This window comes from Neoarius graeffei, chromosome 18, assembly GCF_027579695.1.
Source record: "Neoarius graeffei isolate fNeoGra1 chromosome 18, fNeoGra1.pri, whole genome shotgun sequence".
NCBI lineage: Eukaryota > Metazoa > Chordata > Actinopteri > Siluriformes > Ariidae > Neoarius > Neoarius graeffei.
The window spans coordinates 33645801-33667389 of NC_083586.1; the positions used below are offsets into that span (position 1 = coordinate 33645801).

Sequence of the window (21589 nt, forward strand, 5' to 3'; positions counted from 1 at the left end):
AGGCAGAGAAACAGGGAAGCAAGGGATGTACAACAGGTAAGAGTGATGAAAGATGTAAATGGAAATGTGCTGACAAACAAAGAGAGTGTATTAAGAAGGTGGAAAGAGTACTTTGAGGATTTATTAAATGAGAAGAATCCAAGAGAGAAAAGGTCAGATTCATTGGAGACAGCAAATCAGGAAGCAGAGTTGGTTAGTAAGGATGAGGTGAGGGCAGCCATGAAAAGAATGAAGACTGGGAAAGCAGTCTGACCAGATGGTATCCCGATTGAGGCTCAGAGATGTTTGGGTGAGATGGCTGCGGAGTTCCTAACGAGATTGTTTAATAAGATCCTAGAGAATGAGAAAATGCCAAATGAATGGAGAAAGAGTGTGCTAGTCCCAATATACAAGAATAAAGGTGATGATACACGGGGCAACTTTTTGGGCAATGTTGCCGAGCAATGTTGCTGGCAACGGGCAACTAGGTGAGACACAGGGCAACTTTTCAGGGCAACTAACAATGGGCAACAACAGTTAGCAACGGCAGTTTACAGTTAGCTAAAAAAAAATCGATGTCTTAATTTTTGCTGTGACCATTTAATCAAGCTGTCTGTTGTTTTTTAGAGCTTTGGTGAGGTAAATTCCTCCATATAGAATATTAAAATAACAACTTACCGGCATAAAAACAGATGAGGAGTTTCTCCATCTCTTCACTCCACTGACACTGAGCGGCCGCCGTATTTGTTTGAAATTTCTGATCCGAACCTCACCGGAGGTCACATGACTCGATACTCGCGTTCTGATTGGCTTATCTCAAAAAGTTGCCAGAGATTATCAAAACCATTCAGAAAGAAACAATGTTGCCCAATCTCAATAGAAAAGAGTCAAAACGCAATTGCCCAGCAACATTACTTGGCAACATTGCCCAAAAAGTTGCCCCGTGTATCATCACCATAAGGGACATGTACAGAGCTGCAGTAATTACAGAGGAATAAAATTGATGAGCCACACCATAAAGCTATGGGAAAGGGTATTGAAGGCGAGATTGAGAAGAGAGGTAGCAATCTGTGAACAGCAGTACGGGTTTATGCCAAGAAGAGCACGTCAGATGCAATTTTTGCTTTAAGAATGTTAATGGAGAAGTACAGAGAAGGCCAGAGAAAGCTACATTGTGTGTTTGTAGACCTGGAGAAGGCATATGATAGAGTGCCGAGAGATGAGTTATGGTATTGTATGAGAAAGAGTGGGGTGAATGAGAAGTATATTAGAGTGGTGCAAGACATGTATGAGAACAGTGAAACAGCAGTGAGGTGTGCAATTGGAATGACTGAATGGTTCAAGGTGAAGGTGGGACTCCATCAAGGATCTGCTTTGAGTCCTTTCTTGTTTGCCATAGTGATGGATAGCTTGACGGACGAAGTGAGACCATGGAACATGATGTTTGTGGATGATATTGTGATATGTGGTGAAAGTAGAAAGGAGGTTGAGTTGGGTTTGGAGAGATGGAGGTATGCATTGGAACGAAGAGGAATGAAGGTGAGCAGTAGCAAAACAGAATACATGTGCATCAATGAGAATGAGGATGAGTGTAATGAAGATGCAAGGAGTAGACAAAGAAAGTTGGTGAATTCAAGTACCTGGGGTCAACTGTACAGGAAAATGGAGGCTGCGATAGTGAGGTGAGAAAGAGAGTGCAGGCAGGGTGGAGCAGTTGGAGAAGGATTTTGGGAGTCATTTGTGATAGGAAAGTCCCAGCAAAAGTGAAAGGTAAGATGTATAAGACAGTGAGACCAGCTGTGATGCATGGATTGAAGACCATACCCTTAATGAAGAGACAGGAGGCAAAGTTGGAGGTGGCGGAGTTGAGGATGTTAAGGTTTGCGATGGGAGTGACAAGGTTGGACAGGATAAGGAACGAGCACATCAGAGGGACAGCACATATGGAGAGCTTGGGAATTAAGCTAAGAGAGATGAGACTGACATGGTATGGGCACATCCTGAGAAGAGATGTAGAGCATGTGGGAAGTATAATGTTGAGGATGGAGCTGCCAGGCAAACGAAAACGAGGAAGGCCAAAGAGGAGATACATGGATGTGATGAGAGAGGACATGAAAGTGGCAGGTGTGGTAGAGAAGGATGCAGAAGACAGGGAGCAATGGAGATGAAAGATCCGCTGTGGCGACCCCTAATCAGGAGCAGCCAAAAGAAGAAGAAGGTTATCGGGCTGGTGACATCCAAATAATTGGGAATAAACCTATGATAACAGCCAGCCACAGGAACTGTCTCACCTCCTTTTTGGTCTTGGGCAGGCCGCAATCACTGCAGTCTTGTTAATTAGAGGACGCACCTGCCCATGACCCAAGTGGAACATGGGAACCCAAGTGAGGCCCACATGCCTCAGCAACTTTAGAACGGCCCTCAGATGTTCCAAGTGCCGCGGCCAATCATGGCTGTAGATTATTATATCATCTAGATATGCAGCCGCGCAGGCAGCGTGAGGGCGGAGGACCCTGTCCATGAGCCGCTGGAACGTAGCAGGTGCCCCAAATAACCCAAAAGGGAGTGTGACAAATTGGTGTAATCCAAACGGTGTGGAAAAGGCCGTTTTCTCTCGGGATGGAGGAGTCAAGGGGATCTGCCAATATCCCTTTGTTAGATCCAGTGTCAATTAAAAGTGAGCAGCCCCTAACCGATCAAGCAACTCATCAATGCAAGGCATTGGGTATGCATCAAATTTAGACACCGCGTTGACCTTTCTATAATCCACACAGAACCGGACCGACCCGTCGGTCTTGGGAACCAGGACCACTGGGCTGCTCCAGTTACTGTGGGCCTCCTCAATTATGTCCATTTCGAGCATGGCCTTGAGTTCATCCCAAACCACCTTTTTCTTGTGTTCAGGCAAGCAGTAAGGGCGTCTACACACTACCACCCCCAGGGGTGTTTCGATGTGGTGTTCTATGAGGTGGGTACAATCAGGAAGGGGCAAGAACACATCTGAAAATTCCTTTTGCAACTTGGCCACCTCCGTGAGTCAGGCCGGTGAGAGGTGGTCTCCACAAGGGACCAGAGTGGTTCGAGATGTTATCTTTTTTACCTCTGGCCCCAGCTCTGCCTTCTCCGGGACTACCAACATCAACGCCACAGGGACCCCCTCATTCCAGCATTGTAAAAGGTTGAGGTGGTAGATTTGCAATGCCCCACCCCTATCCATTCGCCTCACCTCATAGTCGATGTCCCCGAATCACCGTGTGACCTCGAAGGGCCCTTGCCACTTGGCTATTAATTTAGAACTCGACTTGGGCAATAATAAGAGCACTTTGTCTCCCGGCGTGAACTCTAAGGTGCTTGCCCCGTCATACAGCCAGATTTGATGTTCTTGTGCCTGCCACAAATTCTCCTGGGTTAAGTGCATGAGGGTGTGGAGTTTTGCGCGCAAGTCAAGAATGTACTGAATTTCATTTTTGCTAGGCGAAGGTCCCTCCTCTCAGTTTTCTCGTAGCACATCCAAAATGCCACACGGCTTACATCCATATAATAATTCAAATGGAGAAAACCCCGTGGAGGCTTGCGGGACTTCTTGTACTGCAAATAATAGGGGCTTGAGCCATTTATCCCCAATTACATGCATCTTCACTTACGAATTTCCGGATTATATTTTTGAGGGTTTGGCTAAAACGCTCCACTAAGTTTGTGGGTGATAGACACTGGTGCGGATAGACTTAATACCCAGTAATCCATACAGCTCGCGTAGTGTGCATGACATAAATGTAGTGCCTTGGTCTGTCAGGATTTCTTTCGGAATCCCAACCCGGAAGATAATATGGAAGAGTGCTTCCACAATACTGCGTGCTGAGATATTGCAGAGAAGCACTGCTTCCAGATATCACATTGCATAGTCCACCAGAACAAAAATCAAGCAATATCCTCATGCTGACCGATCTAATGGCCCGATGAGATCCATCCCAATTCGCTCAAACAGGGTCTCAATTAGAGGGAGAGGGCGCAAAGGTGCTTTTGGAGTGGCTGCGGGATTTACTAATTGGCATTCATGGCATGCCACACACCACCAATGGACATCCCCGTGAATCCCTGGCCAATAGAACCGGGCCATTATTCGGGCTAGTGTTTTATCTTGCCCCAAGTGTCCAGAAATGGGATTGAAGTGAGCCGCATGGAAAACGAGTTTCCTACGGCTCTTTGGGATTAATAATTGGGTTATTCGTTCCCCAGTTTGAGTGTCCTGCATCACTCGGTACAATCTATCTTTAATAATAGCAAAATAAGGGAAGGCCGGTGTCATGCTTGACTGAAGAGTTTGACCATCAATTACTCTCACTTGGTTAAACACATACTGCAGAGTCATGTCTTATGACTGCTCTAAAGGGAAATCCTCAAGGGAATCCCCAAGAGAGGGAGGAGGAGCAGGCTGCTCCTCACTCTGACGCGGTGCTGACATAGACGGCTCTGTGACAGCTTCTCCAGTCAACACCATACCAAGATCTTCCCACAGGACCCACTGTGTGTTAAATATTCCATCAGCTTTTTAAACCCTGGCCAATCAGTCCCCAAAATCAAAGAGTGAGTGAAATGAGGATTAACCGCAGCCTTTATTCTATGCATTTGGCCCCAGAATAGTACACGGACAGACACTAGGGGATAAATGTGAACATCCCCGTGCACACACAACACTTTCACCGCTTGTGCTCTCCCCAATGCCTCACCTTGCACCAGGCGTTGCTGAATTGAGGTTTGATTACAACCAGAATCCACCAAACATAGGGGGTAGGGGAATGGGGCAAGAGGGAGAGAGAGAGGAGAGAGAAGAGAAACGAGAAGAGGCACCTTCGCCTTGTCCGCCTGTCATCGGAACTGCCACCAGATGGTCCTCTGCCAACTCAATGGCTCACTGGAGTGACGCCAGGCGGTGACACTGGACCCATTCTGCTGTTCCTTCCAGAAGCCGAGAGATGAACTGTTCCAGTGCCACCAGGTCGATGAGCTGGTCGGCATCGCAATCTTGCGCCCTTGTCCACCACTGGCAGGCATCCCGGAATTTAATTTTTTTTTTTTTTCTCCGGTTGTGAGTGAACGCCGGCGCGTTTGGCTGCCGCTACTCCCCGGGTCTGTTTGTGGTTGACCTCTGCCTATCTTCGTCTATTCTGCCTAGTATTTATTGTCATGTCAGTTTAGCCATCCGAATTCAATTAACTTTCTTACTAAACGTACGTCTGGGTCGCTGACCGTTTGATTATTTTATTGGATGCGTGTTTGCTGGCCTGTTTACCTGTGCGCTAAGCATCAGGCTACCTGTTTGACCCACACCCCCGGATGTTTCAACTCTGCCTGGGGTTACATGAGTGAACTGTCGGAAGGCATAGGCTACCCCCACTATAACCTGTGGATTGAGTTGGCCAACTGGACCAAAAGGGTCTCCCTAAATCCAACATTATAACTTGTGGACCCTACCTTCTCCATTGCTGTACGTGTATTACGCCACTGGTGAGCAAACATTTTCGCTAACCTCAGGGCTACCTGTGATTCTACTCTACTACGAGTGGCCTTAACTGTTTGGATTACCTACAGATTGTATCTGACTTTGGATCATCTGCTGGGTGGAGTGTTGCGGACTACCTGTGGATTGTATTTGACTCCGGATCAACTGTCATCGTGGGATGGTCTGTCGGTGAGTGCCTGTTGTGCCACGTTTCTGTGCGAGCCCTCTCAGGGGTACTCTGCTGACATGGTAAGTGTCTTGCTTGCTATTTAGTGAGTAGGTCCCTTATACATGCCAGTGGTTACTCTGCCTGGCTAACGTACTAGATTCATGTAGGCTTATCTGTGCGAGCCCTCTCATCAGTAGCCCGGGACAACTTAGTAGGTGTCTTGCTTTCTGTTTCAGTGGGTAAGCCCCCTTACTTATGCTTGTCGGTGGCCGCTCTTGTTGGCTAACGCACTAGATTTCTCTAGGCCACCACTGCAGATTATGCCCCTGCCGTGAACTCGCGGCGATACGAGTCATTACATCTGCTTACCTCTGTCTCCCACTCCTCCCGATGCGACATATGGTGGTGCTGCTCTGGAGCCTTGTCCAGGGGTTCTGGCTGCTGTCACCAGTGCTTTGTCAATTCCCGCATGAACTGTTGCATTCAACGATGGCCTTAAAATATTCAGCAGCATTCCTGCACAGCCTACGCAAGGACTCGTATAAAATCCCCGACGCCCTTAAAATACACCAACACCTTGGCATTCTACGTTGTCGGCCGAAATACATCCATAGAGGCTCTCGTAGGTCGCTTTCCCGTTTCTCCCACTCCAATAACATTGATTCTATCTGGAGTCAGTATCGCAAATACACCGGTGTTGTTGAGGAACGCTCTGTAAATGTGGACAATTTATGTACTGCAAAATTATCTGAGCCATCTCTAACACATGGCTCTACCACACTGTCGTCATTTGCTCTTTTAAACGTGCGATCCCTTAATAACAAAGGGCCATTCATCAACGATTTAATAACAGATGAAGACTTGGACTTTATGTGTTTAACAGAGACTTGGCAACTTCCTAATGAGTATATGTTGCTAAATGAAGCTGCGCCTCCAGGTTATACTTTCCTTGATAAGCCCCGCCTGTCAGGGCGCGGGGGAGGTCTGGCTGTAATACATCGCTCTTGTTTTAAAGTTGTGTCTGTGCCCCTGCAGGTTTTTACATCTTTTGAGTGTCTTGCTTTAGGTTTTACTGGGAGCCTACCTTTACTCATTTTACTGATATATAGACCCCCAAAGGCATCTTCTGTTTTTATAACTGAATTTACTGAAATGCTCTCTTCTCTATGTCCCAAGTATTCCTCCATTCTTGTTCTGGGTGACTTTAACATACATGTTGACTCTTACCATTGTAACTTTGCCCACCAATTTTTAAACTTTTTAAACTGCTATGATTTTACTCAGCACATACATTTCCCTACACACTCAAAAGATCACACTCTTGATCTTGTATGCTCCAGTGGAACATCCCCACATGACATTGTCCCTAAAGACCTCGCTATCTCTGACCATATAGCCATTCTTTTCCATCTTGCTGTCCCTGTGTCTCAGTGCCGCCTCCGCCCCCCTCGCTCCATCACATATCGGAACACCAGAAACATCAACACGGCTGAGTTATCTGACCTACTACAATCCCGACTTTCAGTCCTACCACTCAGTCCGTCCTCTGATGACCTTGTAACATCCTATAACTCCAACCTCTCCTGTACACTCAACAAACTTGCCCCCTTGAAAACACGTACCGTCTCCTTTTCTCACTCAGCTCCGTGGTTTACACCTGAGCTGAGGGCAATGAAGGCAGCTGGCCGTAGGCTTGAGCGGCTCAGTAGAAAGACTGGGCTAACTGTCCACTTACAAGCCTATAAAGACCATGTTCTGGCCTATAAGGAAGCCCTAAACAAGGCTAAGTCCTGTTATTACAGCGCGATCATCAGCAAAGGTCAGAGCAACCCCAGAGCTCTCTTCTTCACTGTGAACAAAATCCTCCAACCTTCAAAACCCTTCCCACTTACACCATCAACAGATCTTTGCTGTGAGTTTCTGAACTATTTCGGAAACAAGATCAGTACCATCTATAACCTGCTACAGTCTCTCTCTTCTCCCACTTTGAATGATGGCCCATCTCTCCCCATAACCCCCCCTCAACTGCTGTCTTTCTTCTCTGCTATTAGTGAAGAAACTGTCCACAATCTTGCCACCAAGGCCAGGCCTACCACCTGCCTTCTGGACCCCATGCCCACCCCTCTAGTCAAAGCCTGCCTGCCAACTCTCTGTCCCCTCCTTGCCAACATTATCAACACTTCTCTCCAGACAGGCATTGTTCCTAATTCTTTAAAAACTGCAGCCATCACGCCTGTAATAAAAAAATCTGGAGCTGCAGTGGATGATTTTAAAAACTACCGCCCTATTTCAAACCTTCCCTTCATCTCCAAGCTGCTAGAGCGTACTGTGGCCTCACAGCTCCAGGACCACATGATGGCGTGTAGCCTGTGGGAGGAACTGCAGTCTGGCTTCAGGGCTAAACATAGCACAGAAACGGCCCTTGTGAAGGTTGTCAACGACCTACTGATAGCTGCTGACACAGGACACTTCAGCATCCTCCTGTTGCTCGACCTGACTGCTGCATTTGACACGGTTTGCCACAACACTCTACTTGCACGGCTAGAAACTCTTCTGGGCATCACTGGCACTGCACTTTCCTGGTTTAGGTCTTATCTCACGGGTAGAGAACAGTTTGTCTCCATTGGTGATTTCCGGTCCCCTAGTGCACCCCTCCTCCATGGTGTTCCCCAAGGTTCTGTTCTAGGCCCCTTGCTCTTCATCATCTACATTTTCCCCCTGGGTTACATCCTCCGCCAGCATGGCCTACACTTTCACTGCTATGCTGATGACACACAAATTTACATTCACTCTAAACCCTCTCACTCACTTCCCCTTTCACATCTGTCCACCTGTCTCAACGATATAAGCAACTGGATGACACATAATTTTCTAAAACTCAACCATACCAAGACAGAAGCCATAGTCATCGCCACTCCGGCATTGCTGAAAAAGTTAAACACTACACAGTTTTCCATTCCTGGCTACTTCACCACTACCTCATCTGAAGTAAAAAACCTGGGTGTCATTATCGAGTCTGTTCTCTCCTTTGACTCACATATAAAACATATCACTAAAACTGCATTTTTTCATCTTAAAACCATCTCCAAACTCCGCCCTTCTCTCAGCCTCACTACTGCAGAGACCCTTGTTCATGCTTTCATCACCTCTAGACTTGATTATTGCAATGCCCTGCTCATTGGTCTTCCGGCTAAATCTATCAACAGATTACAATACATCCAAAACTCTGCAGCTAGACTACTCACACACACCAGACCTTGGCATCACATAGCACCCATCCTCCATCAATTACACTGGCTTCCTGTTCAATATCGCATCCAATTCAAAATTCTCCTGCTTGTCTACAAGGCCCAACACAACCTAGCACCCACATACCTCACTAGTCTCCTTAACCCATACCTACCCACTCGCACTTTATGCTCCTCTGACACGCTTCTTTTGTCCATCCCCTCCACGAACCTCCGCTCCATGGGTGACAGGGCATTTAGTGTTGCCGGCCCTAAACTCTGGAACAACCTCCCACTTTCACTGAGACAATGCACTTCCCTTTTGTCATTCAAATCCACGCTCAAAACTCACCTCTTCAGCCTTGCTTTCCCTGCACAATGATATCTTATTGATTTTTATTATTTTATCCCATTTATTTTATTTTATTTGCTTCTTTCTCTGATTTTATTTGTATCATGATACAATGCCTTTTACCATGTACTTATTGATTTTTATTTGTTTCTTTTCCTTTTACATATATTACTGACCTGTATTTTTTATTGTTTTATTACCCATCTTGCTATTGTTTTAACATTCTAGTATTTTAACATTCTGTACTGTAAAGTGTCCTTGGGTACCTTGAAAGGTGCTACAAATAAAATTAATTATTATTATTATTATTATTATTATTATTATTATTAATATTTGGTGTGAGACGACCCTTTGCTTTAAAAAAAAACTATAGTAGTCTCAGGTCAAATTAGTGCAGTTTTATAAGGAAATGAGATACAAATACTTGCAGGGTCCGTGTATCATCCGATCATTACAAGCTTTTTTTTTTCGCAACATTTAATTTTGTTCTGGAAAACGAACATTTGGAACTCTAAAATGGTTTTTGTACTGACTTGATTATGTAGAAGTCCTAAAATAGAAATCTGTAACAAAGTTTGTGTGAAAAAAATAAGCAACCTAAGACTTTTGCACAGTACTGTATATTCATTTTTCCATGACAAGAGACTAAAAAATGTTAATTTTTAACCATTAATACTGTTTGTATCATGCATGTAATAAATTTACTAGCAGATGTACCCTAATGCAATAGCTATAATAATAACAACTCATTCAATAGCATGAGTAACCTTGGAGAAAGAAAACTCAGCGAATTCAGGCCATTGATTTCATTCATTTATTCAAAATTACACTAGAAATATATACAAGGTGTCAATAAATATGAGATATTTTACATGCAGGTATTTACATAAGTTATTTACATAAATAAAAAACCAACAATTCCTATATGACAAACTACATCAGATTAACTGAGTTACTGCGTTGACCTTCCTACAGTATTTAAAAAACAGAGAACAAATAAAGCAGACAATACAGGACTAATACAGGACTGCTGAAAAAAATGGATTCATGAAGTTCAAATTAAGGTTCTTTAAACAAGTAACATCATGTGAAGTTCATGTATGTGATTAATTTTTTTTAAAAGGATGCTACAGGCATGGTGGTGATGTCTGGGATCAGCTCTCTGGGAGATGCGGCTTGTTTGTCTAACTGTCTGTGTATGTGATGCAGATAGGAATAGGAGGGTTGTGTCCCCATCCTGTGAAACACAGGGGCATGTGGGTAATCTTTGGTTTGGCAGACGACTGTATTACAACTGTAGTCTCTGACAGATGGCCCTTGGTTGGAAGCAGCTGGATGGCGGGTATAGTCCAGTGTCCGATATGCCACAGTGTACCCAGTGTTGCTCACATGAGTGCTGCTAGTGTGTGTTGGAATCTCTCTGGTTCTGCATACTCCAGCTCCATCCACTGGTCCAGTGTACACAGAACCTGAAATTTGATTAAAATACACAAGTTATATTCAGATTTAGTACATTTGAAATATTTGAAAGCTGAAAATTAGCTAATATACTGTAGTATTATATCCACATTCACTGGATATGAGCAATCACATGCTCTGATTGGCTACTCTACTATTAGGCTATCAGCTCATATACCATGGATAGAGAAAAACAAAATGGCAGAGCATGTTGCTGAACCAAAATAAAAACTCTACTTGAAAACAAAACCCCAAAATTGTATGGAATCAATTTTGTGCCAAAATGTTCATACAATACTTTTGAAATATCAAACAAAAACGACAAATAAAAAAAAAAGTCAATTTTTTTAGACTGGCAAACAAATTATTTGTGTAATCGTGCAAAATATCAGTCTATTACTCTTCAGAAACAATTTATTTTTGTTCCGCGTCTTTCTCAGTTTTGTTTGGCGTAATTTATTTTGGTTGCGATTCTAGCTTTCTCGTTTGCGCTCCCTGACTTTCTGCTTGCAGTTTTGGCACAAACTTCACGTGTGGGTGGGCTGTCCAGGAACGCATTCCCATTGGGTAACTTGTGTTTGACTGACAGCTATGCTCAGCCATTCCCCCGGAGGCTGTTGCAGCCATTCCCTACTCGGATTCTGGCGGACTGTTTGACGAGTGGCCGATCCATTGACGGTAAACAAGGATCGAGTGGACTTCAGTGGCGACTATGAAATTGAATTTACACTTTGTTGAATTAATTCAATATCATGGTCGCCACTGAAGTCCACTCCATCCTTGTTTACCGTCAATGGATCGGTCACTCGTCAAACAGTCCGCCAAAATCCGAGTAGGGAATGGCTGAGCATAGCTGTCAGTCAAACACAAGTTAGCCAATGGGAATGCGTTCCTGGACAGCCTGCCCACACGTGAAGTCTGTGCCAAAACTGCAAGCAAAAAGTCAGGGAGCGCAAACGAGAAAGCTGGAATCGCAACCAAAATAAATTACGTCAAACAAAACTGAGAAAGGCACGGAACAAAAATAAAAGGTTTCTGAAGAGTAATAGACTGATATTTTGCACGATTACACGAATAATTTGTTTGCCAGTCTAAAAAATTGACTTTCTTTTTGTTTTTTTGTATTTTGATTTGTCGTTTTTGTTTGATATTTCAAAAGTATTGTATGAACATTTTGGCACAAAATTTATTCCATAAAATTGTTGTCGAGTATTTAAAAGAAACAGAAATAGCTAAGGCGGCACGGTGGTGTAGTGGTTAGCGCTGTCGCCTCACAGCAAGAAGGTCCTGGGTTCGAGCCCCGTGGCCGACGAGGGCCTTTCTGTGCGGAGTTTGCATGTTCTCCCCGTGTCCGCGTGGGTTTCCTCCGGGTGCTCCGGTTTCCCTCCAAAGACATGCAGGCTAGGTTAACTGGTGACTCTAAATTGACTGTGAGTGTGAATGGTTGTCTGTGTCTATGTGTCAGCCCTGTGATGACCTGGCGACTTGTCCAGGGTGTACCCCGCCTTTCGCCCGTAGTCAGCTGGGATAGGCTCCAGCTTGCCTGCGACCCTGTAGAAGGATAAAGCGGCTACAGATAATGAGATGAGATGAGAAATAGCTAAAAAAAAAAGCCCCCCCCCCATAGCTCCTGTTCCAGACTCCAGCCCAGTCGGTGGCAGTAATGCACCTTTAAGTTGGTTTGCCAACCGTCAAAAAAAAAACCTAAAGAAGAAGACCCCAAAAATATAAAAAAAACAACAAAATATAAAAGTATTTGATGGTAATAACGTATTTTTTTTTATTTTTCAAGAATTATTATTATAGCATTTTTCACAAATTGCTACTGTCATTTCGCCGGTTTGTTTACATTCTAAGCGGAAACGATTTTGTCGGACATTTTGTATAAAGTTTTTATTTATTGAATTTGCAAAAAATAAAAATGCTCTGTTTCTCAAAATCCAGTCAACGTGGATAGAATAAAACAGCTATTCCACTCAATCTCATCATACATAGCTTACAGCCGACTCGGTGCTACGTGCCTTGTCGGCTATCAGTTCATGTACGACTCGATTTCATGGAATAACTGTTAAATGTTCATGTTATACTAATGCATAAAAATTACTTTCAAATTTTATCCTGTGAATTCAATGTCCTACACAATTTGATTTTTTATCTGTTTTTACAACACTCAGTCAAGCTAATTAAAGGTTTGATAATTAATTAGGTGATGAAACAAAGCCAGCATATTTAGACTATAAATACATAAAAGGATAAAGCACAACTTACTGCTAGCTCGTTGGTGGCTAATGTTAGCAATTTTCAAACTGGCTTTTCCGCTGTCAGAATCACTGTCATTGGAGTCGCTGTCTCCTTTGCCACTGTCCTTTATGCTCGTTTGATCAACAGATTCGATTTCACTGTGAATTGATTCACAAAATAAGCAGAATGCACAGACTTGCAGTGATGATCGTGCCAAAGGATATAATTTGTATGTGTAGTATATGTGTAAAAAAAAAATTCAACAAACCTTCTCTGAAGTGTGAATCTGTCTCCTTGCCAAAGAGAAACCTGCTCAAAATTATCTTTCGGAAGAAGAGGTCGAAACATCTAAGGAAAGGAATTGACAGTAATTACTTGCATTTTTTCCCATACTTTTCTCTGAATAAATAAAACTGGACCTTGATCTTATTCATGAGTGTACTACTTACCTTACTGTCAGAATCTCTGCTTTGCTCATCTTCATAAGAGAAAGACGATTCATCCCTTGAAGATGAAATCTGCTCAGTGACTGTAACACTTCCTCCAGAGAGGCTGCTGGAATCTGTTGAGTCAATGCTGTGTGTTGGCAGTTGACTTTTTCTGAAGTTTTCCGCAGATATTTTGCTGATGGAGCCAGCATTCCTCTGGACATTCCTGCGTGACAGCGCGACAGCCACAATGGCGACCAGTAATACAGCACAAGCAGCAACCAGAAGCCCAATTATGATGAAGGAAGCATCAAAGTTAGGCTCATTCTGTTTCTGACTTGCCTCAAGAACCACCAACATTTGTTCTTCTAAGGGCATAGCATCCGAAATCACAAAACGGATTGAGGCTGTGTGGAAAAGAGGTGTCCGGCCATGATCGCTTACTGCCACTCTGACATGCAGTGTGTCTCCAAATACAAGTCCCAGGTCACGCTTTAGTGCCATCTCACCTGTATTTTCATTTATAACAAACAGGAAAGCCTCATCCTCCATAATGGTGTAGGAGAGCTTGGCGTTCATTGCATCATCATCATCATCATCATCACGGCCCTCTAGTTTCAGGGCCATGTAACCAGCAGGAGCATTGCATGGTAAAGGTATGTCTGCCGAGCCATTGATGAGGATGGGGTGAACAAAATAGGGCGTGTTGTCATTCTCATCCACAACCCTGACCTTGACCAGAGCTGTGCTTGAGAGAGGTGGGGAGCCACCGTCTGTGGCTTGGATGGCCACTTCGAACTGCTTGACATATTCATAGTCCAGAGGCCTCATTGTATAAAGAGTCCCAGAAGCTGGATCAACTGTGAGAAAAGAACTCAACGGAACTTCTTCAACTTCATTTTCAAGAAGCTTGTACGTCACCTTGCCGTTGGCTCCTTCATCAGGATCACGAGCTACCAAAGAAGCCACATAGGATCCTGGTGCTTTGTTTTCCATCACTGAAATTTCGAAGACGGGTTTGCTGAACGATGGAGCATTGTCATTCACGTCACTCACTCTGATTGTGTACTGGGTGAAAGTCTTAAACGGCGGCGAGCCGAGATCTTCTGCTATAACAGTGAGGTTGTATTCAGGAATCTTCTCCCGGTCCAAACCAGACGTGGTGACGATCATGAGTGTGTCTCCATACGCCTGCTGGAGTTTGAAGTGCGCGTGCCCGTGCAGACTGATGCGCACGTAGCCGTTTGCACCCGAGTCCCTGTCCATGGTGCTCACGAGCGCGACGAAACTTTCCACCGCCGCCGCCTCCGTGATGTACGCCATGTCTCCATGCCTTGAAGCCATCGGCTTGATCGTGACTTCTGGTGCGTTGTCGTTCACGTCCATGACTTCGAGGCTGACCGTGCAAGTCGAAGGAACCGAATCGGCGCCTAGATCATACGCCTTTACGTGCAGCTCATAAGATTTTCTCACTTCGAAGTCGAGTGAAGATTTTAAGGTCAGTGCCCCACTAATGGGATCAACACCGAAGGTGCTTTTAATCTCGCTCCATTCGTCCTCTCCGAGATCATAACGCACGTCCCCGTTTTCGCCGTGGTCAGGGTCGAATGCTTGGACTCTGAGCAAAAGAAAACCAACAGGTGCGTCTTCGGGCACCTCGACTCGAATGGTGTCATGCTCGAACCGCGGACTGTTGTCATTAGAGTCCAAAACTTTTACACGCACAGTCATTGATCCGGACTTTGGTGGACTTCCGCCATCACTTGCGATAACTTGGAGTGCGTAAGAATCTTCAAGCTCCCTGTCAAGCTTTTGCGCAAGCACGAGCTGAGCAAACTTCTTGCCATCTTCATCAGTTCCTACCTCAATATCAAAATGGCTACTGTTGATGAGCTCATAACTTTGGATGTAATTGTTTCCGACATCCAGGTCGGTGGCGACTTCGATGGGAAAGCGCGCGTCCACGGCTGCGTTCTCTGAAATCTCGAGCCGGGTCTCGTCACGTGGAAACACCGGAGCGTGGTCGTTAATGTCTCTGACGTGGATCTCGACGTGGATCAGGTGGAATTTTTCTTTGGAGAAAACCACCACGTCCGCGGTGATCATGCAATGCGTAAACGAGCCGCACAGACTCTCCCGGTCAATGCGCGTTCCCACCGTGAGCAGCCCGTCGCTTTTCCGCATGCGTATTAGTGATGCATTGCCCTCTTGCATGAACCGAAAGCTCGTGTGCGGGTCTTCAGACAGGTTGATCTTCAGATCAGTTGAAAGATTTCCTATAACGGTTCCTGGTGCGTTTTCTTCATACGTGTAATACTTGGTTGTTGTGCTTCTCGCTGTCCACGCAGCAAAGATCACGACTAAACTCAAACTTAGTGGCACCTTTTTAATCCCCATCTCTGCCTAAGATTTTAAATAGCCGAAATAAACACCCCAAACTAGTCATAAACCATTTAAACACCTTCAGATCTCACGCATGCAAACTCCTTCCCCGTTCTCCAAAGTGATGTGTCCAAGGTGTGCGCAAGCGCTCTGTTTAAACCCGCACTGTATGCAAATGAGCTGTCCTACTGACCAATCAGCTCGCTCTGATCCACCAAAAGGTATTCGACGTCATGTCCAAACTTTTAGGAGCGAAGACAAATGTTCAACTTTTATTCTTTTACAAATAGCCTCCTTATGTTGGAATGGCAAATTGGAGTGCCAGAATTAGGCTGCACTTGTTTTTGCATCATCTGGCTCGCTTTAACCAGATTGCAAACTTTACTGAGGCTACTTTATACCCTAATACAGTATTATCATCACTCTCCAGCCACAGTATTATATACGAGCCATACATGCCTCAAGGGCAATATGACTTTTACGCACAGATTTGCCTAAACATCTGTTTAAAAAGTCTCGACTACTCTACATTTCATTATACTCACGCTATTAAAGATAAGTTCTACACAGTCTACACATGTTTATGAGGAAAAATAGCCTGTATAATAATGAATGCATGCTGAAGATTTAAGATGTCTAGATTTAATCTACCTGTCTAGAATTATTATGGAACATACTGTAGAATATTATTCTAGTTGGGGATCAAAAATACTCCAAAATGTCTTTATAATAGAAAAGGATAATATTTATCCTATTGAGGTCTATGGCCTAGTTTTGTGTGTGTGTGTGTGTGTGTGTGTGTGTGTGTGTGTGTGTGTGTGTGTGTGTGTGTGTGTGTGTGTGTGTGTGTGTGTGTGTGTGTGTGTGAGAGAGACAGAGAGAGAGAGAGAGAGAGAGAGACGAAATTCAACACAAGGGCAGACTGGTTATTATTATTATTAGTAGTAGTAGTAGTAGTAGGAGGAGGAGGAGGAGGAGGAGGAGGAGGAGCATTGTTGTTGTTGTTGTTTATTTCACTGAACAAATTGTCACTTGTTTGTATGTCACTATTAGAAGTATGGAGCTGGTTGAATATGATGAATGTTATAATAATAATATGCTCGACTAATCTAGTACTACGGGACTCATTTAAACAGCCTCAGCCTTAATATTTTTGAGCTATGAGTTAGATCTCATGCTGGGACAAAACTTTTGTGCACATTTTAAGGCCAACAAATGGATAGGTGACAAATGAACATGCGTGTATTGGCAGAGGAGGAGGTTTAGCGCCGTGTGTGTGTGGTAGGTGCCATCTGTCAGACGGGTAAAGCATGAAGTGTGAAGAAGTTGCGCCCTGTTGCTCCTCACACTTGAGATTATTGAAGCGCAGCCCCTTAACAAGATTTTCTCAGACAGACTACATCTTGGAGAAGCAGGCGTGCGGAAGCTTATTATAGACTGACTGATTTAATTAATGTTCTGGTGTAAAATAGTTCATAGCCTAATCAACATACTCACAAATGAATCCGATTCGTCCAAGAAATGCCAGATTTTCTCATTGCCTTCTGCAGGGGTCAGAATCCTCCCTTCTTCCTTCTGCTTTTAGTAAACATTAAAGTGAAATTAAGTTTACCAGATCACACAAGACTAGAACAACCACTTCATGTTACTTCAACTTAATTTGGGATTTTGTTTGATTTGCTTGGATGAGTGCTGCTTCTTTGACCATCCAAAGAACAGAACACCAACAACTGATTTGTTTCCTAAATCAGCTACATATGGCTTTCAGGAATGCAAATAGCCTGTTTATTGGGACTTGTACCGGTATATATCGGGGGTGGTGGATAGTGCTGTCGCCTCACAGCAAGAAAGTCCGGGTTCGAGCCCCGTGGCCGGCGAGGGCCTTTCCGTGTGGAGTTTGCGTGTTCTCCCCGTGCCCGTGTGGGTTTCCTCCGGGTGCTCTGGTTTCCCCCAAAGACATGCAGGTTAGGCTAATTGGTGGCTCTAAATTGACCGTATGTGTGAGTGGTTGTTTATTTATATGTCAGCCCTGTGATGACCTGGCGACTTGTCCAGGGTGTACCTGCCTTTCGCCCATAGTCAGCTGGAATAGGCTCCAGCTTGCCTGTGACCCTGCAGAACAGGATAAGCGGCTACAGATAATGGATGTGTATATATATATATATATATATATATATATATATATATATATATATTGGGAAGCCATATGAAACGGGAAAATTCTGGCTGGCCTTCAGACTCCCTCCTAAGGTCTGAAATAATTAATTAATTAATTAATTTCTGAGCCAATTAGTTTAGAGAAACCTATAGAATGACACTGAGACTTTGGAATGTTGACTTTTTATTAGCACAAGTGAGTTATGGTACTGAGCCACAAAGATGTTTTATTGAACCATTTAAGTGCATCTTTAGTTTTGTCTCTTTGTAATAATATGCCTAATAAATATGCAGATGCATGGAAAGCAGAGAGATCTTTAATAAAACATCACAATCATCAAACAGTATCTCTAATAGTTCAACCATTTATATTAAAAGTTATTGTTTATTTACACACTAATAGAGGAGAGCAAGAAGACTTGGGACAGTTTGTATTCCCATAAATTAATTTCAACCAATCAGGTTTTAGATGACATCAGAAGTTAGATGTTGCCCTTTAGAGTAACCTACTTCCTTTAGAGCCATGAAGCTGGACACTGCAGTAAGGTCTGTGCAGTTCAATATTTTTATCAACCAAAACTTGTATTTTCTACTTTGCCTCCACCTCCATTCTATGGTGTAATGCACACTGGTCAAGTTGGGGTTTGTCAGAAATTAAAGTATGCAGCCTAGAGTTACTATATAGTATTATTTATTAAACTTAAATTCTGGGGGAAAAGTATTTGAGGATTTTCTTTTTCCAAAAAGGCCAGACAGGGAGAGTTGGGACAGTTCATCATGTTACAAGTTTTTTTTTGTGTGTGGTTTACAAAAATAAAATTGTTTAAAAATCTTTGTTCAAAATATGGGCATGTACCTGCATGAGGATTAAGTTTATTTCATTCCTTCTTGAGAATGAACTGCTTTGTCAAGTAAGGTTTTGGGTAAACGGACATTTTTCTATTGCTGTACCAGCATTTGTGTTCATACAGTTCATATGGTACAAGTTTTGATAATAAATACAAATTAATCATGTAGGATTAAGTCTAGATATTTTCTATTTGTTCCATGTCTCCCTGCTATGTCCCAAGTCTCCCAACATAATGTCCCATGTGTGGGGTCCTCAGTGTTCTCAGTGTCTCATGTCTTCCCTCAGAAAAAAACTCCAAATAAACAAATAAATAAACAATAATAATAATAATGACAGGAAAAGTGAAGCCTGAAGGTCAGTATATGTGACAACCTGAGAAACTAATGTTGTGGTAAGAGGGTATAGTAAATACTCTCTAATGCAATGTGAATGTGATGCTACCTGCAGAGAATTTCACACAATCGACAAAAGCTGAAAACTTGTCCCAAGTCTCCCCTCTCTCCCCTACCCATATTAAATAAAGGAACTATGAATGCAGCATACACATAGAAATAAATCACTTGGAAAAATACAAAAAGATAGATATGGTGTTTGGAATGAAATTCAAAATCTGTCAAGATGTCAAGAAACCTAGATGTCGGTGCTCTAAAATCAGCTGCACTTAAACACAGTGTTAATTTAACACTGAGGATCTTCAATAGACACAACTGGGACTAATTGGCAAGCCTGAGGAACTTCCTGGACACAAAAGCATCTTCTTAATGGAATTAGTGAGCGCAAGCCAAGTCATTCGGAAAGACTGCTTGAGTGCTGGCCTTTAACTAACACACACACACACACACACACACACTTCACTGAACCATAGGTACTCTTTGGACATTCCTTTACTTTTCAGATCTAAAGCTCTATTGTCTGTGCACATCTCACCCGACAGGACAAAGTTAAGGGTAATTGCTTCTAAATGGTTCAGCCCACTTTAAACATGCTCAACTGATTCAATTCTGTCTGCCACCTGTTACTAGCTCGCCATACGGTGTCTGAGTGTATATTAGATTAGATTAGATAAAACTTTATTGATCCCTTTGGGAGGGTTCCCTCAGGGAAATTAAGATTCCAGCAGCATCATTACAGATAAACAGAGAAAAGAAATAGAGAAAACTTATAGATAAATTAAAATAAATTAAGTATTTACATATACAAATATAAAAAGAATGATATGGGGAAGAGAGGAAGGGGGGAGAGAGGAGGGGAAAAAGGAAAAAGGGGGGCAGCAGGAGAGATATTGCACTTTATATTGCACATGATAATGCACATTGTCCGGTATTGCTTATTGTTAGGCTAGGCTACTGCTCCTTCCCATCCTCTGTCCTCCTGTTACCCCTCCTCCCCCCAGAGAGGAGTTGTGCAAATCCGTTTCTGTGTTTTGTTGCCTCACATGCAGCAAGTCACACTGAAATACAGGAAACACCCCACAACCTAATTTTGAGTGTTTTGCATTGAGTTCCAATTCGTAAAACAAAGTGAAGAACCAATCCAGAAATATTAAAATTGTTCAATTCTTGCGACCTAGTACAGAAGGAGGAAATGACATGAGAAGAAGAAGAAACCTTTATTTGTCACATGCACACTTCAAGCACAGTGAAATTCATCCTCTGCATTTAACCCATCTGAAGCGGTGAGCACACACACCCAGAGCACCGGGCATCCACACTAGAGCACCCAGGGAGCAGTCAGGGGTTAAGTACCTTGCTCAAGGGTACCTTAGCCCACGTTAACCTAACCGCATGTCTTTGGACTGTGGGGAAAACCGGAGCACCCAGAGGAAACCCACACAGACACAGGGAGAACATGCAAACTCCACACAGAAAGGCCCTCGCCGGCCGCTGGGTTTGAACCCAGAACCTTCTTGCTGTGAGGCGACCATGCCACCCTGAGAACAACAGATTTACATAATAATGAGTCCCAGGGTGGGTTATTAAATAAATAGAAATTACATTTCTATTTCACTTTATTTATTCTCAGCAGTAAGTCAGGTTGTTCACCTCAGACAGTACTTTGTTTGTGATGTTTTGGAAAGTCTGATATTTTTCGATTCAGACTTTCTTATGTTTAACCTCAAACTTTGCATAAAAACTGATCACATTACAGGGAACGATTTCAGTGTTTCACAAATGCATAGTGTATTGGAGCATGAAATGCATACTGGCAGCAGACTATATATTTTTTAAATATCTGAAAAATATATCGACTGTATGGCCAAAATTTGTGGATACTTAACCTTCTTCCCCAAACTGTTGGCACAAAGGTAGAAGCACACAATTATTTTAAATATCTTTGTATGCTGTAGCATTAGCCTTCACTGGAACTAAGAGGCCCAAACATATTTTAGTATGACAATGCTCCTGTGCACAAAGTGAGCCCCATGAAGACATGGTTTGCCAAGGTTGGTGTGGAAGAACTTGAGTATCCTGCAGTGAGCCCTGACCTCAACCCCACTGAACATCTTTGGTATAAACTTTAACACTGACTACATCCCAGGTCTCCTCACCGAACATCAGCGTCTGACCTCACTAATGCTCTTGTGGCTGAATGGGAAAATCCCCACAGCTATGCCGCAAAATCCTGTGGAAAGCCTCCCCAGAAGAGTGGAGATTATTATAATAGTAACAGGGGACTAAATGTGGAATGGGATGTTCGAAAAGCACATATGGGCCAGTGTTGTATTCGAGTCACTAAACTTCGAGTCCGAGTCCAGTCTCGACTACCCACTGTTCAAGTCTGAGTCAAGTCCAAGTCATTAAAAAAATTTCATGTCGAGTCCAAGTCAAGTCCACTATTGATCTGAG

The 21589-nt window shown here is 43.4% G+C and overlaps 1 protein-coding gene across 1 annotated transcript; it reads right to left on the minus strand.

The window, feature by feature from the left end:
- Positions 1 to 10343: 10343 nt before the first annotated feature.
- On the minus strand, positions 10344 to 15751 carry pcdh8 (protocadherin 8). The gene is made up of 4 exons (XM_060899496.1): positions 13376 to 15751; positions 13195 to 13274; positions 12954 to 13084; positions 10344 to 10696 (listed from the first exon to the last, which is right to left on the minus strand). Exons 1-4 carry the CDS (start codon positions 15749 to 15751, stop codon positions 10344 to 10346), a joined length of 2940 nt encoding a protein of 979 aa, XP_060755479.1.
- Between the last annotated feature and the right edge of the window lie 5838 nt (positions 15752 to 21589).